Below are 16,648 nucleotides of genomic sequence, written 5' to 3' on the forward strand. Positions count from 1 at the left end.
GGGGGGGGGGGGGGGGGGGCGGACTAAATCATCTACAGGATATGCACGAAAAAACGAAGAACTGAACAAAAGCGCCCTAATTAGAAATACAACAAACTATCTGAGAAACGAAGCAATATTTTCTCTGCTCTCTGCTTCTCCCCTGTACGAAAGCATCTCACTGAGCTCATCCCAGTAGACAGAAAAAAACTGAAAGCCACTTAAAAATGCATGGTGCGCACCACTTAACCTGTTCTCTCCTCCACTTGCCTCATTCCAGGAAAAGCCTCCTTCGCTGCGTTCGTCAGGAGGTACACCCAGAATTTGCCTTTGATGCAATGCAAAATTCAGGATGAGGCATGCAGACAGCTGCCAGAAGCACCAATAGAATCGAACCATTCAGTGGCTGCAAAGTGAAAAATGCCCTTCTGGTCTGCGAATGGGTTCAACTATCAACAGCTTCTTGGACAGCTCAGCGGTCATCACTTCACCACTGATACTTGGCAGCAACAAGAACTTCCTCATAAAGTTTAGCAGCATTATCCCAGCTTAGATCTTGCATCATGCCTCTCCTTTGGATGCCTTCCCAACTGCTCCTGTAATTTCTGTACGTGTTCAGGCAGTGCCCTAGTGCATCAATCATTCTGTTTGCCTCTGCCTTTTCAAAAGTCCAACCCACTCCAACCTCCTCATAGGGATTATAATGCTCGACTGTGTCTCGGAGACCTCCAACCGCATGAACCACTGGGACAGTACCATACATCATGGCATATAGCTGGTTCAGCCCACAAGGCTCAAACCTTGATGGCATTAACAGTATATCAGCCCCTGCAGTCATACGATGAGCCAACCGGACAGAAAAACCGACCCAGCCCCTAACCCTGTCATAATGCTGGCTCTCGAGTCGCCTCAATGTATCTTCAAGGTCTTGTCTTCCAGTACCCAGCATAATTAACTGTACATCTTGGCCAGCAATCCATGGCATTGCTTCTGCTATCAGGTCTACACCTTTCTGATGGTCTAACCGCCCTATGAAAGCAATGACAGGAACATCACCTCGAACTGGGAGGCCAAGCTCTTTCTGCAATGCTTCCTTACATTGTGCTTTACCTGTCTGAACCGTTTCTAGAGAATAGTTGGTGTACCCATCAGATTGTAGGTGGACATCATGCCTGGGATTCCAATCGTTTGTATCAACACCATTTACAATACCCTGGAATTTCCAATCATTTTCACCAATGATGCTATGAAGGCCCCAACCGCCATCAGGTGTTTTGAGCTCCCATGCATACCCATGGCTAACAGTAAGCAAACGGTCAGCAGCTTTAATACCAGCTGCAAAAATGTTCAGATGGTCACCTCCAAATGGGTCATAGAGTTTGAACTGATCCATATAATGACCTGGCAAATCCAGGTAACTGAAGTCATCTATTGGGCCACGACCCTGGAATGAGAAATTGAAATTAACTGAACAGATAGCATAGTGAGATAATTATTACAATTGAAAAAATATTTACAGGGTAATAACATCAGTGCTAACATAAACAGGTAATAGAGTATAGCAACTACTATGTACAACTTTGATCCAGAATTGAATATGGGATTATGGTAAATATAGAGGACAGCAAAATAGAAGCTGTTTGTAAAAGTATCTGAACAGTGACGACATGAACCACTCAATACTTTCGCAATCCTGTTGGAAGTACTATTTTTCTGGACCTCTACAACTACAAGTTTTGTTATGCATGTTTTGCTGGGGTTGTAACTGTATTTTGTTCAGGCATTATAGTATATATATCCCATTATTTCTTGGTGCAAAACTGCAAGTATGCAAAGCACTACCTATTTCCTAGAATCCCTATCTGAGACCATGCTAATCACATGTACGTACTAATGTCTACCATGATTTTCATGAGTAGCATCGGAAGGCTCTAATTGTCATATGGTTCACCTATGTAGAAATAAAGTCCACTTGAATATTTCATATAAAGTGCAAGAAGTATGTTAACTTACCTCAAACACTCGTGGCATGTGCCCTTGAGGATAAAGGTGCAGCATGTAATTGTGTACCTTACTAGATTCATTGTATAGAATTTGAAGTTAGGGATATCAAGTTTTGCCCATTTACACGTATGTTCTTGTTTGTATTCTCACAGGTGCATTCATGACCACAAAGTCTCACCTGACAGGTAAGCATGGGAATGTTCCACCCCCACCCATGCCCATCACCCATTCACCTATGCATTACCCTGACATATGAATCCAGCCCAATACATATAAACCCTACTCTAGGTAACAAAATTCATAATTCAGGCACCTTTCCTCACTCCTCTCTCCACCTCACTACACACACATACAGGCAAGGTGTATCCCCACTCTCCTGGCTCCAGCCACTCACCTGCCTTGGCACCTTCATTGGTTGCCTCTTACCTGCTGTCTTCCAACCACTTCAATGCCTCCCCCTGGGTTCCAGACCAACATCAAAGAAGCTTCCACACTTTAAATCCTCTCAGCAAAGCCCCAGTTCAAAGATGGTTTCTAGACAAACTTTCTAATCAGAGAGGCCAGCCTCAAATGTTTTGAGGTATCATCACAAGGAATTGCAGCAGATAGGGACATTGTTACAAGATTTATGTTGTTTGTTGCTTCAGAATAATTTTCCTGGTACTTAATTATTTAGACTTGTTCATAACTTGGATTCTTTTTTAAATATGATTGTGGACTCCTTTTCTCTTGATATCTTTACTACTTCTGCTCATGTAACTGACTAAAGTGGGTGCTTTGCATCATAGTTGTCATGTGGGCAAATGTAAAATTTTTAAATATCTTCCTTCTGTCTGGGCACTCTTTTAAGATAACATTTGGCGGTCAAAAGGGCATGTGCACAGTTAAGAGGCATAGATGAAGTTACATGTGCACAGTTAAGCCCATAGCAGATGGCAGATAGCATGCAGGCACATGGGCCGAAATTTCCTAGCAGGTACTGGCATGACTGCCTCGAATGGAGCATATAATTTCCATTAACTACTACAACAAAAAGCCTTTAGTCCTAAACAAGTTGGGGAAGGCTAGAGAGAAACCCAACAAGATCCACCAATAATGGGGACAAAAAAAGGTAAAAAAGGCATTACTAACAGTAAATATAGTAATAGCAATATTTCCGATAACAGCTACAGATAAAATCCAGTACATAGGACACAAAAAGTAATAGTAACGAAAAACAATTTTACCTGATGTGCTATGTTGTGTATCACAAGAACAGAACGGGCATATGTCATAAAACCATTGTCGCGGTAGTATGCCTTCAGATAAACAGGCAGTAATGCAGTATGCCAATCGTTTGCAATGAACACAAGATTTCCATCACCATAGCAAAAACCACCACATGGAACGTACCATTGAACCTAAAATAATGTTTGCTATAAGCATATCACAGAAGACAATGATAGAGAAATGAAAAGGTTAAATAAAGGCCATCCATGTAGGCAATATTTGAGCTGGAAAAATCTGTATTAAAGGGGCACTCAGACAGGGAAAATGGTAAAGTCATAAAGGTAAGGTATATTCTTTTTTAGACATAAAAATCTGGATGCATCTGAAGGACTAGTGAAAAGATAAACTAAATAATTGAAGCAGATCGTTAACTGTGTAATTAGACATCTTAGATGTCAATTTTGAACTACAAATGTAATAACCAAGAGATATTACCTCTACAGCTGCTTTGCACAACAAAATCATTCGTTTCAAGATGTCCTGAAGATAGATGTTAATCTGCTTAGTGCTAAGAATAGACAACCCAAAAAGGCAAGAAACTGACTGCTAGATAGTATAAATCTCATCTCAGCTTTAGGTATCAGCAAATGAATGGTGGTATACTTACAGTTCGGTTTCCACCATAAATTTCACTCTCAACGTGGTGGAAGATAGGATTGTCGATGAAAACAAAATCCACACCATCTACGTATGCATGGTAATACTTTACCTCCATATCCTGTCCAAACAAATCATTTTTTTTTCAAGAGGAACCCTAATCAATATGACCATATGTAAGCTAATATAACATGATAACAGAGGAAAATACCTGCCCTGCGACTTGATACCTCCTTGGCTCTCCTATCTCTTGTGGTTCCTTATAGTCACCATATTTTGGAACTACTACCTACAAAACCATAAGAAGCAACAACATATTAAATATTCAAGTACTTCCCCCCCATGTGGCTTTTGAAAATTTAGTTAATATTGCACGCAAAAGACTCAGAAACAGACCTATCATCCCATGCTACCTAAGAAATGTTGTATCATGCATTTCTGAATTTAAGCTATAGCACACGTATTTTCAAATGAAAAGTGCTCGATATTCCTCAAAATAAGGGCACAGGTTTTCTTTGGAATTCACTACATGAGTTATTTCCATACCAGGCCCTAACCAAGATTTTACATTACATTACATTACTTTTTTTGTGACAATTTACTATGATTCCTATTGGCATTGCAGTGGTTTTTCAAAAGCATTTATTTCTACTGTTGGACACAACGAAACTATGATTCCTATTGGCATTGCAGTGGTTTTTCAAAAGCATTTATTTCTACTGTTGGACACAACGAAGGGATCTTTTTACAGGGGCAATGCAGCAACAAGTTAATAGAATTAGTAGAGACTCCTGTGCTGTGCATTTAGCTGATATATTTCAGACCAACAGCATATAAGTTCTTCTGAACATATTACTAGAATAAGTCTTTTGTGGAGACCCACTTTATGTAAGTAGGAGATAGAGCAAATAAGTATCACCACTGGGTACTCAAGATTTGCCCATTCGCTCAGGGTTCTATAGTGGCCACAAATGTCATGGTATCTCAAAACTCTATGGTTAGTTCTATTCATTTGAACTATGTAACCTTAGGAATTTACAGCCACCAACTGGGTGAATTGGTGATTTTGTGAAATTTACAGCCAACCATTTATTTCCCATGTTTACCTTTAGCACTTCCAACTATTAAGAGCTTATTTAAATCTCTATCCAAAAACATTGAGATAAGATAGCGAATAGAAAGCACACCATGACACGATGACCTCTCCTAGCCAAAGCCTTGGGCAAAGCTCCCGCAACATCCCCAAGCCCACCTGCAGGAAATTAGTAAAATGTTACTGTGCCCTCAGTGAGCAAGGTACTAAAATGATAAGTGTATCTGGGGTAGATATAATGCGCACGGTAAAAAATAATGACTAACTCAGGATATCTGTAATTTGGTGGATAATGGTTGCCTATCTATACATCATTAAAATCAGTAGCAAATTCATATGGGAAGGTCACTAAAACCCACACCCTTTTTTGCCAAAAAAGATGGTTCTTTACCTGTATATATTTACATTAAAGCATCAGCAAAACCTTTAGTTCCAAGCACATCAACTAGATAAATATTAAAAGATCAGCCTGTTCAAGTGTACTTGACCCCCAAAAAAGTGAGAACATAAGTTATGCAAACCTCTGTCAAGCAATTACACCTTTCTAAAACTAAACAGATCGCCAAAATTTTGAAGTGGAACATGCAAAGTTCAATCACTTTGACACACTAAATGCCAGATTTGATCATGAAAAGGTAAAGATGTAAACAATTTAGGTTGTGATTCACTCCTGGATTTTGAACGATGGCAGTAGTAAGCATGCATAAAGTTAAACACTCAAGCAGGGAAGTACATGACCTAGATATGGCCAAGGATGAAACCATAATTCAAGGAGGCAATACTAGGGAGTGTAATCGAATATAGGTTGGATGGGATCCACGTGGCACAATTTTGAAACATCTAATATGTGTACAATTATTATAGGTCGACCACATGAAAGTAACGCAATTAGATTTGTATTGGAATATACTTTTCATGATGTACATTTTTATCTGTTTTAGCAGCATATGTTCCTTAAAAACAATGGTAAAAGGCATGCACTAGAAATTGGAACTGTAGACGTTTCAAAACAGCTTATACCAAACAATTAGAGCAGGTAGCAAATTCCTTTCTAAACTCATAGCGATCAAACTTACTAGGTTTTCACCATAAGTATCTTGCAGAGTCTCGTAATTCATGCTGCATGTAGTGCTAAGATGCATACAAAATGGGTAGTGGGTGCTAAATTTAAAAAATATTTAAAATCATATACGGTAGGGTCAGCTCCGAGAAGTTGTTATTGTACATGCCTCAAGTTGTGGATCAATAACTCAACATGCAACAAATATATGTGTGAAAAAACAACTCAACAGGCATCACGTGTTATTAGGTTGCGGAAAGACAAATGCGTAAGCCGTAGCATGTATGCTTTTCTTCAATCTAGCACAATAAGCCAAGTATGAAGGAAATTTACTGAGAAAAATAGCAGAAACAGGCAAAAGGTAGCATAATTTCGTTTAGATATTCTTTGTGATCCACTGAAATTGATTCGTTTAGATATTCTTTGTGATCCACTGAAATTGATCTCAAATATTGCAGCACAGTTGCACAGGGATTCCAGAGTAGCCACTACATAGTCGAAATGACAGTTGGGTATGAAAATTGGCAAGTTAGCCTAATAGCACCCGATTCTGTCGTATTTAGAGAGATAACAACAATTTCACACTAGACTACCTAATGACACCTCAAACATGTGAAAATTTGGAGAATGACTCTATTCGGTGAAATCACGGTTTTCACCCTCATACTGATTTCAAGGTCCATGAAGATAATAGATGGATTCATCTCCCCAGCTAGCCTAACCCAAGTTAGAGAAGGAAGGGGCATTTGCGCCGTTTTGATGCATGTGCAATGGGATATTCCTTGATATTGGTATTTTCCTTAATTGCAAGCCTTTGCGAAGCTATTGAGCAGCTAAGGTTCCTTGCCATGTTATATATTTTCAGCTTGTGAGCATGCATCCTTTTCTTAGCTACCACTACCTTCCCGTGTCATGATATGTGTATTAAATCATACATGCAAACAATCAGAACCCCTTAACCACCCAAACACACACTCAAACACCAATCCACCCACCACAGACACCTATTCTTTCCAGCATTTGGTAGGCTGACAGCACCAGCATACAGAATGGACAAATAAGGTCCATGCTAAGTTTAAACCATACCCTTACAAGAAAATAAGAAATATAGTTATATCATTTCGTTCTTGCCTGTTTTTGACCAAGGAGCACACTCTGCGGCTACCAATATGACATTCATAACATCAACGCCACTCAAAGCAGCAGGATTGCCATTCGCTCCCTCATTAACTGACTGGTCTTTTTCACTTGTTTGACTTATTTGTGCTGCATTATGATGATCCATACCATTAGCAGCTTCTGGTTGATATACACTGGGAGCAGCTCTAGGAAAACTGTCATACTGATAATAATTCCCATAGTTGTCCTCGCCAAATGATCCATTAAAATCAGTATCTTCGTCTTCTACACTTTCATAGTATTCACTCTGACCATAGATGGATTCTCCATAAGTTGTGTCAAGTTCAGATTGTTGTGCATGCTTAGCAAGGTATGTTTGACGGCCAAAGTCAAACTCTTCACCCTCTGATACTGCATTCAGGTTTGAAAAGGAACTATCACTCTGACCACTATGTGGCTCTTGTTCATTATGAATGGAACTTTCCGCTAGAACTGAGATGAGCTTCTTCTTTTCTGATATCTGAATAAGTTGCCGACATATCATCATCCAAACCATCATATAGATCAATAAACAATACAACATAAGCATACACTGCATCATTCCAGAGAATTAAGGTTTAATGCAAGAAACTAGCTAACAAAATAGTTAATTAAAATAATTGCAAATTGTCCCAGCAAACATATCAAAAAACATAACACTAGTTCTGAAAAGAAGCAGGTGGTACTGATTACGGGCAAAAATGGCAGAAAAACTACGACGACACTAAACAATTGATTGCAGTGTGACAAAACTTATTCGATTCCCGTAAGAATATATCAAAAGGACACCTTCCTTGGCGAACTCTATACATCAGCAGTACTTATTTGCTCGTATGCTCGTATGGAAGGTAGCAAAAGCAAGGCATAGCCTCATTGATAAAGGGAGCACCATTCCCAATACCATCACATTCTTCCTCAAAACGTCTAGACTATGCGCAAACCCAAGTGGTGCAATGTAATCTGTGAAGAAAAAAAATCAAAAGCACTGTTTCTAATTGAAAAGTGCAAGGTCTAGCAGTTGCTACAAGGACAGAAGGAATCCCACTCGGATGTCTAACATTCTTCTGTAAATCACATCTCAACAAAATCTGCATTAATACACTTCAAATAATATGGGAATGTACAAGTAAACTTGCTCCAGTAAATCATACCTGCTCCAGTATAATCTTGTGCCTCGCCAAGACTTCTTTGCTTTTGCGGATGGTGGCGCGAAGTGCCTCATTGGTGACACGGACCATATCCTCGTCGTCATCACCAACTTGACCAGAAGCTTCAGCATCCGTCGCTGCAACATTTAAACCCTTCTCAAACCCCCGGTTGCTCGATCCCCTGAGCACCACGGGCCACCCAGCACCAGCACTGACGCACAACCTCACCTAGAAACAGAGTGGGCACAAGCAACCACCGGATCAGCAGCATGCAGCGGAACACGAGACATACGCACCGAATCAACCGACCCAAAAAAATCAGCACGGATTTGTGAAATTGTGAGCACGCCAGGCGCCCCGAGTCCCCGACACAGCGAAACAGATTGACACAGGCGTGACCCGGGCCGCGGCGCGTGGGCGCCGTTAGGAGTGTGATCCCGCGCGCTGATTCTAGCGACCAGATTACTAGACCCTCTCGCATTTCAGGTGAACAAGAGGGTCGATTCGGAGAAGGGAAGAAGGAGAGGACACTCAGGACAGAGAGGCTCACCGGGTGCGGGGATGGCGGGCTGAGGCGGCGGCTTGGGGCGCGAGCCGACGGGCGCGGGACGAGCCCCCCGCGCGGAGCGGAGCAACTGCGGCAGCAGCAGCAGCCGCAGGCCGCGGGTGGAGAGGCGCCGCGGGGGCGCAGCAGCGCGGGGGCGACGAGGAAAGTGGAACTCGCCATTGGAGCTCGCAGCGAGGTTGGGGGCTCCGCTCCAGCAGTGGAGCTGGGCTGCTCGTCACCAGCCTGGTGCTCTACTGATTCGGAAGTCCGCGCGTGTGGTGGGAGGGGGACGCGGAAGAGAAGGTGGTCTCTCTCTCTCTCTCTCTCTCTCTCTCTCTCTCTCTCTGGGAGCGGGCCGGAGGAGACCTCGGCTCCAGCGAGCTCGTGCCGTTGCAAGTTCCTGCTGCGTTTATTTGCCTTTTCTGGGCGGTCTTTTTCTTCCGTTTCGCTTTGTGCAAGCTGTGCAGCAACGTGCGGCCGCGAGAGGAGGCGCCGGCAGGCCCAGGTGGAGGCCACAGCGAACGTGTGGCTTGCGTCCATCCTTTTCGGGCCTTTTTCGCTTTGAATCCTCGCCACGCAAATTGGAGTATTTTTTTTCCAGAACACAAGCAAAATTTTAATTTTTGCTTTTCTAGTTATTTTTTCAGTTAAAGAATATTCGGAGCTATTTTGTTCTCATTCCGTAGGGCACGTACAAAAGATAGCTGCCTAGTGTAAAACGGATTACCTATTTACACAATGGTACTTGAGTTTTTATTAATTACACGGTAAAAAACGGAGCACAAGATAGCTTTCTTCCATACTCTAGACTGTAGAGATGGTCCCTTGTTTAAGAGAAGAGAATGTCTTCTTCGGTCTTTTTTATTCTCTCTAGTCAAAAAAAAGAAAACAATCTCCTCCTCTCATTTTATTAATTTCTCTCCACGTCCTTGAGTGACCATAATTAGACCTGTTTGCGATTGTACACTCCTATCCCACTACATAGTTTTCAGGCAGGACACGATTTGTGCATTATTATTTATTCGAATCTTGGAAATGAAATGTTAAAAATAATCCCATCAGAGGTGGATATAATTTGAATCCCAATATTCAATCGCAGATTCTGTCACGTTACTAGATTGTGTACCACGTTAGCTCTTTCACCCCTATTCCTGGATTGTTAATGACAGTCTAAGCGCCCGGGAGCGGTTGTCTGTCTCGGCTTCACGAAGGAAGAGAAGCCCAGAGCTCATATTGGATGTTTATTTTCCTTTGAAATCATAAGTCTGCCACAGTATTCCATAAGAAATGAATTGAAGAATCATATGATCGAAAGGCTATGCTTCAAAATATTTTTCTATTTTTGTTTCGTGTACTTCCTGTGGAAATACTCCATTCCAAACAGAGCCTTAAACTTTTTCGAGGCCTCATGCAAGCTTTATAGAAATTTAGAGTACCTATTTCGGGATTCAATCTATAAAAAGGTTGAGTTGCAGGTCCATGTCTAGGAACACGAATCTCTAGCTTTTCTGTTTTGAGTTTATTTCTAATTACTAGGTTATTGACATTTTAAACAAAAGTAATAAAAGATAATTGGAAAATTCGGTACATGTTGAAACGACATTCTCTCCAAGGCGAACTTTCATGTTACATTAGTTTCTTGCTTTTGTGTGTGGGTATTCTTTTATTGTGTAATATACTCTTAACTTAGGTCACATTACGGTCGGGTATAGGTGCAAAATAACACTTTTGTGGCCGTCCTCTGATTCGACTTTGTAGATCTACTATACGGGTTTGTATCTTTTTAAGAAAAAATGTTGCCTATCGGATTCATTTCAAAAAGAAGAAACAAATGTGGCTAGAGAGGGAGGGTATTGAGGATGTGGTTCTCAAAGCATGGAATACTCCCTACTCACTCCTTGATCCCTTGGATGCCTGGCAGTTCAAAACCAGACTAGTTAGAAAAAAAACTTAAAGGCTGGGCTATTAATATCAATGCTGAAATTAAAAAGGAAAAAATCTACTTGATCAACAAGTATGATTACTTAGATGAAAAGTATGAGAAAGGAGAGTTATCTGAAACTGAAAGTCAAGAGATGAAAGATTCCTTGAGGAAGCTAGAGGTGTTGTGGAGGCTAGAAGAAATCAAAGCTAAGCAACGCCCTAGGGAGAGAGATATTAAGGAGGGAGACAAGAACACTGCTTATTTCCAGGTAGTGGCAAATCAAATGAAAAGAAAAAAATCATTAACTCCCTTGAGGGACCTAATGGTGTGGTAGAGGATACCGATAGTATGCTACATCTGGCAGTAGACTTTAAAAAAAAACTCTTTAGGTATCAGATAAGATTGAATATCTCTCTAAGAGAGGACTTCTGGGAAGAAAATGAGAAATTTTCCTTGGAGGAGAATAATATGATGAAGGCCCTTTTTAATGAAGAAGAAGTCAAAGAAGCTATCTTTGAGTCCTATGCCGATGGTGCATCTGGCCCTGATGGCCTCCACTCCCTCTTCTATCAGAAGTTCTGGGGGTGCATAAAATATGACCTGCTGAAGATATTTAAAGGTTTCGAAGATGAGAATCTGAAAATGGCAAGGCTGAATTATGTCACTGTCATTCTGATCCCAAAAGAACCTGATGCTAGGAACTTTAAAAAGTTCAGGCCAATCAGCCTTTTAAATTGTAGCTTTAGGACCTTCTCTAAAGCTCTGAACAATAGACTCATTAATATTTGTGATAGATTGATTGCCTCTAACCAGACCACCGCCTTCATTAAAGGGAGGTTTATTCTTGAGAGTGTGGTAGCAGCTCATTAACTGATTCATGAGATTATAAGGAAGAAGGAAAGTGGCATTATCCTCAAGCTGGACTACGAGAAAGCATATGATAGAGTGAGCTGGGAGTTTCTAGAAGAGATGCTGATATCCAGAGGTTTTGGGCCTAAATGGATCAGCTGGATTAATGGGGTGGTTAAGACTGGTTCACTTTGCATTCGCATCAATGATCAAGACAGCCACTTTTTCAAGACTGGTAAAGGGCTGAGGCAAGGTGACCCTTCCCCCCCCCCCCCCCCACACACGCTCTCTTCAATTTAGTAGCCGATCCAGAATGCTTATGAAAGCTGCTAGTCATGACTTGATTACTGGCCTGCTACCCAATATCTTCTCAGATCAGGGGAATTATCAGTCTGCAGTATGTGGATGATACCCTACTTTTTTTGGAAAGAAATATGGACAAAGCTAGAAATTTTTCAAATGGATCCTGGCTTATTTTGAGAATCTATCTGGTATGAAGATCAATTACAAATAAAGTGACATGATGACCTTGGGGATGCCAGATGAGGATTCCAACACCTTTACTAGGCTCTTCTGCTGCAAGGTGCGGAATTTTCCTTTTAAATACTTAGGAGTCCCTTTGCACTATGCAAAGTTGAAAAGAGAAGATATTCAACATGTGGTGGATAAGATCATAAAAAGAGTTGCTGGCTGGAAAGGGAGGCTACTCTCCTATGGGGGTAAACTCACCTTACTTAAGGCTTGTCTGGCTAGTATTCCAATCTACCTTATGTCAGTTATTAAGTTCCCTAAATGGGCCACTGAAACTATCAATTCCCAGATGGCTCACTTCTTTTGGAATGACCATGAGGGAAAGAAAAAGTATCACTTAGCTAACTGGCCAATGATGGCAAAAAAAAAGAGGTTCAGGGTCTAGGTACCCCTGACCTACAAAACCTGAATCTTTGTCTGTTGGCTTTCTGGATAGCTAGGTACCACATGGGACATGAGCCTATTTGGAAGAACCTGGTCAACCACAAATATAAGTTGAATGACTCCAACTTCTTCTGCTGCCCTAAAATTAACATATCACCCTTTTGGAAGGGGGGTTATGTGGGCTAGTAAAGCAGCAAAAATGGGGTATTCCTAGAAAATTGGGAATGACGAGAGGTCTATTAGATTTTGGGAGAATAGGTGGTTTGGTAATTCTAGTGTAGCAATTCAGTTTTGGCCTCTTTATGCCATTATGAATGAAAAAGGTAAAATTATCGTAGAGGCACGGGATGGTAATGAAGTTTGTGCTATTGCTGACTCTATAACGCTAACCTCGGGCTTATACTCTGTGCAGTCCTTGTATGCAGTGATCAATTTTAAGGGTATTGTGCCTGTCTACTCGCCAGTCCTTTAGAGGATATGTATTCCCACGAGAGTCCAGGTGTTTTTCTGGCTTCTCAGCCATAACAAACTCCTTACCAGGGATAATCTGGGCAAAAGAAAAAAGTTGGATGACTCCACTTGCATATTCTGTGCTGAACAGGAATCAATTTCCCACCTATTCTTCGAATGATGTGTGGCGACTAGAGTCTGAGAAGTTTGCTTTGAAATTTTACTTACACATATTGGTTCTAACTTTGAATCTGTGGCAAGATGGTGGATTAGTAGGAAAAACATGCTATTCTTAACATTTGTATCTCTGCCATTCTTTGGAGCTTGTGGAATATAAGAAATGATATATATTTTCAGGGCTTGGTGTGGTCGGACGTGAAGATGGTCGTCCTCAAGGCGATAATGATGATGCGACGATGGATGATTCCGTGCAAGGATGCATGTTCTATGGAGGATCTAGTGAAGCAGCTGGAGGACCGAGCAAGGCAACCTGCGAGAATTACCTAGAGCGTGTCTACGTCGGTGGCTGCTCCGAGGGTTCTAAACTGGGAGGCGTCGGGAGCGGGAAGTTTATCAACTTCTGGCGCGGAGGAGGATGCTGAATCCTTCGTTTCTTTACAGCCTTTTCCCTGAGCTGAACATGTTAAACCTTTAAGCGGGCCCGCTTCGAATAAGCTGCTCTAATGACTGCCGTAACGACTCTGAGTCGTTTGCTCCTGATGGAATGAAACGAGTGGAGGAATCCCTTTTCTCTAATAAAAACGTGGCCGTTTGCATGCGGCTCTCTAACTACACTGCTGCTAATATGCCTTTTATCTTCGATGCTTCTGCATTTTTTTCTACTCCTCTGTTAGTTCGGATTTCAGCAATCGCAGTACGAATTTGAGACGCGAGTATGTTCATGCGGACCTAGACCTGATGGAGCAGGAAGCACAAGGATCTCGTTTTCGAGTGAAGCTAGTTTAGCCGTGTGAACCGGGAAGACCGCGCTCTGTCCGGGACAAAATACAGCCCAATCTGCGTTCCTTGGAGCATACAGTATGTGCCAATATAATGGGTGCAAAATGAACAACTCTGTCAGTGGTCCTAAAAACAAACTCCTTACGCAGCTTACTGATTGATGTTCACAGGTGAAAAAAAAGGCGGTGGTAATTACTATTTACACAGATTTATTTCTTACCCAAGCGCATGATTTTTTACATCGTCGAACCAAAGATGGTTCCCAACATATCAAGGATCAAGGTGTGCGCGGCATCGTTCACACTTGACACCCTAAGCATGGAGAATCTCTGCATCCGTCGACATGAAAGAAGAGCAACACAGGGCGTCGTCGTCTGGTGGGCGATCAAGATTTTCTTTGCTCCGGCCGGCGATCAGCTCGCCGTCCGGCGGGCGCTGTCGTCGTCGCGAGGTGGCTTGACGACCATGATCGGGCAGCTCACGTGGTGCGCGCAGTAGTCGCTCACGCTCCCCAGGAACGCCCTGCGTGCAGAGACAGATCGATCAATAAGCAGCCGCGCACGCACCATCCGGACCGCGTGTTGCTGACCACGGGCCCACGTTAGTTTACCTCTTGATGGCGCCGAGGCCGCGGCTGCCGACGACGAGCAGGCCGGCGCCCATGTCGGCGGCGGCGCGGCACAGCGCCTCCCTTGGCTCCCCTTCCACCACCACCGCCTCCGCGCTCACCTGCAGGGCAGACGACGACGCCGAGAATGCAGCCACGGCCGCCAACGCTTTGCACTTGTACTGATACGATAAAGAAGAAAGAAAAAAAGTTTACTCTACCCCTCGCTGGTGGCAGATCCGGTTGGCCCTGTCGAGCAGGCTGCGAGCGTTCTCCGCCTGCGCCGCCCGCACCGATTCCATCATCGACGGCGCGCCGTACACCGCCGACCCTGCGCGCGCGGTGGCAAGTAAGGAAGGAAGGCTTACACGTACGACGTCGGACGTGCACGTGCACGTGCCGGTGGCTGGCCAGCAAGCGACTATTCTAGTTCTAGAGAGCGGCGGGCAGCACCTGGCCCGACGGGGTACATGACGTGCCGGAGCGGCTCCAGGGCGTGGACGAGCACCAGCTCGGGACGATGCTCCGCCGCCGCCGGCTGGTCGGCGGCCGGGGACGGGAAGAAGAGGTGGTCGAGCACCCAGGCCAGCGCGTGCCAGCTGAAGTCGCTGTCGTCCACCGCCATCAGCACCTTCATCGCTCCTGCTGTCCTGCTCCTCCTCTCTGTCTCTCTCTTTCACCCCGATGGCTTTTGCTCGGCTGGCTCGTGAGCTTGCCGAGCGGCGTCGCCGTCGCCATGGTGATATATACCTGTGCGAGCGGTGGGCGCCTGGCCTGGGCTGGCTGGCGCGATGGACGGAGCCGTGCGTGGCAGGCAGGGTGTCAGGATGAGAACGGAGCGGGCCATGTGCGCGCGTGGCTGCCATGCAGGGCCGAAGTGGTCGAGCACCTAGGCAAGCTTGAATCAGCTGTTTAAATTGTAAAATATCTAATCAATGCACACAGTATGGGCCTTTTTGGAGAGTTGCCTAAGCCGCCACCGTCTAAGGTTAGGCAACCGCCACAGGTGCGGCGTGCCTAAGCAGCCATGCTTAGGCATGTGTTTGGTGTACTGCCGCGCCTAAGTTTAGGCATGCTGAAGAAAAGTATGGTAACTGTTTGATGTCCTGCCACGCCTAATGTTAGGCACAAAGCATGGCATGATCAAGACGCTTAGGTGATCCTTTCAGCTAGTTATGAACTTTCATGATTCATCAATCAAACGAAATGTGCCTGTTTCCAGAATTCCAGTCGATGTTGCGGCCAAGGTAAATTCAATTACACTATCTTCTGGGGAGAAAACGCTGTGACAAGAGCATCAACAACTCCATGGAAACTGCTGAACCTGGCGCTCACGACGTCCACCTCGATGCCGAGCCTCCTGGCGCCGTCGGCGGTGACCGGCCCGTGCGCGGCCACGACCACGCCGGGCCAGCGCGCCCTCAGCCGCGCCCAGCTCCATCCCGCGGCGTCCAGCCCCTTGAGCAGCCCCTCCACCTCGGCCACCCAACCGGCCGCCTCGAGCCCCGCGAGGAAGTCCGGCACGACGGGGGGCTCGCGCAGGCCGACGACGTCAGGGACCGGGCAGAGCACGCGGCAGAGCTTCCGCGGGGGGGGGGGGGACTGGGGTCGGCGGCGGGGAAGCTTCCGCGGGCAGGAGGCGGCGGAGCTTCCGGGGGAGGGGGGCGCCGATCTGTTCCAGAGCGCTGGGGGGCAGCGCTCTGGGGGGCCAGCAGGAGGCGGCGGACCGGGGGTGGGGGGCGGGCGGCTCCAGCGGCGGGAGGACAGTACCTGGGCGGCGCGGATGGAGGAGGGAGGAGACCGAGCTGCGGCGCGAAGGTTGTGGCGGCCAAATCGAGCGCCGCAGGTGTGGCGTTCTTTTGCGTGGCGAGCGAGCTGTGGCGCGCCTCAGATTGTGTGACGCGCTAACGTTAGTACAGGATCCAAACACACGCCTAACATTGCGTGGCACGTCTAGGGTTAGGCGGTGGTGGCTCAGGTAGGGCTCCAAACATGCTCTAAGTTTCCAAGATTTTAAAGAATCCCCTCGCCCTCAAAATATTCAAGTTGCCAAGATGAAATAGAGATGAAAGTAGCTAGCGCCTGAGT

The 16,648-nt window shown here is 44.6% G+C and overlaps 2 protein-coding genes across 3 annotated transcripts; both read right to left on the reverse strand.

The window, feature by feature from the left end:
- Positions 1–3: 3 nt before the first annotated feature.
- Positions 4–9,218, reverse strand: LOC112876308 (soluble starch synthase 2-1, chloroplastic/amyloplastic-like). Of its 2 annotated transcripts, none has more exons than XM_025940390.1 (9): positions 8,859–9,218; positions 8,312–8,536; positions 7,134–7,641; positions 5,037–5,101; positions 4,061–4,138; positions 3,860–3,970; positions 3,688–3,732; positions 3,210–3,383; positions 4–1,423 (listed from the first exon to the last, which is right to left on the reverse strand). In XM_025940390.1, the coding sequence occupies exons 1-9, from the start codon at positions 9,033–9,035 to the stop codon at positions 467–469; spliced, it is 2,340 nt and encodes a 779-aa protein (XP_025796175.1). In that variant the 5' UTR covers positions 9,036–9,218; the 3' UTR covers positions 4–466. The 2 variants fall into 2 exon arrangements, with proteins under 2 accessions (XP_025796175.1, XP_025796174.1); XM_025940389.1 differs by having other exon boundaries at positions 7,134–7,713.
- Positions 9,219–14,145: 4,927 nt separating this feature from the next.
- Positions 14,146–15,497, reverse strand: LOC112877929 (universal stress protein YxiE-like). Its single transcript, XM_025942306.1, has 4 exons — positions 15,014–15,497; positions 14,782–14,891; positions 14,564–14,682; positions 14,146–14,475 (listed from the first exon to the last, which is right to left on the reverse strand). The coding sequence occupies exons 1-4, from the start codon at positions 15,195–15,197 to the stop codon at positions 14,367–14,369; spliced, it is 522 nt and encodes a 173-aa protein (XP_025798091.1). The 5' UTR covers positions 15,198–15,497; the 3' UTR covers positions 14,146–14,366.
- Positions 15,498–16,648: the final 1,151 nt, after the last annotated feature.

Source organism: Panicum hallii, chromosome 9 (assembly GCF_002211085.1).
Source record: "Panicum hallii strain FIL2 chromosome 9, PHallii_v3.1, whole genome shotgun sequence".
Classification (NCBI taxonomy): Eukaryota; Viridiplantae; Streptophyta; class Magnoliopsida; order Poales; family Poaceae; genus Panicum; species Panicum hallii.

What these genes read in the sequence shown, in the direction of transcription:
- LOC112876308 (XM_025940389.1), bottom strand. Translation starts at nt 9,035, where the DNA reads ATGGCGAGTTCCACTTTCCTCGTCGCCCCCGCGCTGCTGCGCCCCCGC. An exon ending in GCCCGCCATCCCCGCACCCG is followed by an intron (nt 8,537 to 8,858) that starts GTGAGCCTCTCT and finishes CTCTGTTTCTAG; the next exon opens with GTGAGGTTGTGCGTCAGTGC. An exon ending in TGCTCCTTGGTCAAAAACAG is followed by an intron (nt 5,102 to 7,133) that starts GCAAGAACGAAA and finishes AATTTCCTGCAG; the next exon opens with GTGGGCTTGGGGATGTTGCG.
- LOC112877929 (XM_025942306.1), bottom strand. Translation starts at nt 15,197, where the DNA reads ATGAAGGTGCTGATGGCGGTGGACGACAGCGACTTCAGCTGGCACGCG. An exon ending in CATGTACCCCGTCGGGCCAG is followed by an intron (nt 14,892 to 15,013) that starts GTGCTGCCCGCC and finishes CCGCGCGCGCAG; the next exon opens with GGTCGGCGGTGTACGGCGCG. An exon ending in GGCCTCGGCGCCATCAAGAG is followed by an intron (nt 14,476 to 14,563) that starts GTAAACTAACGT and finishes CTCTGCACGCAG; the next exon opens with GGCGTTCCTGGGGAGCGTGA.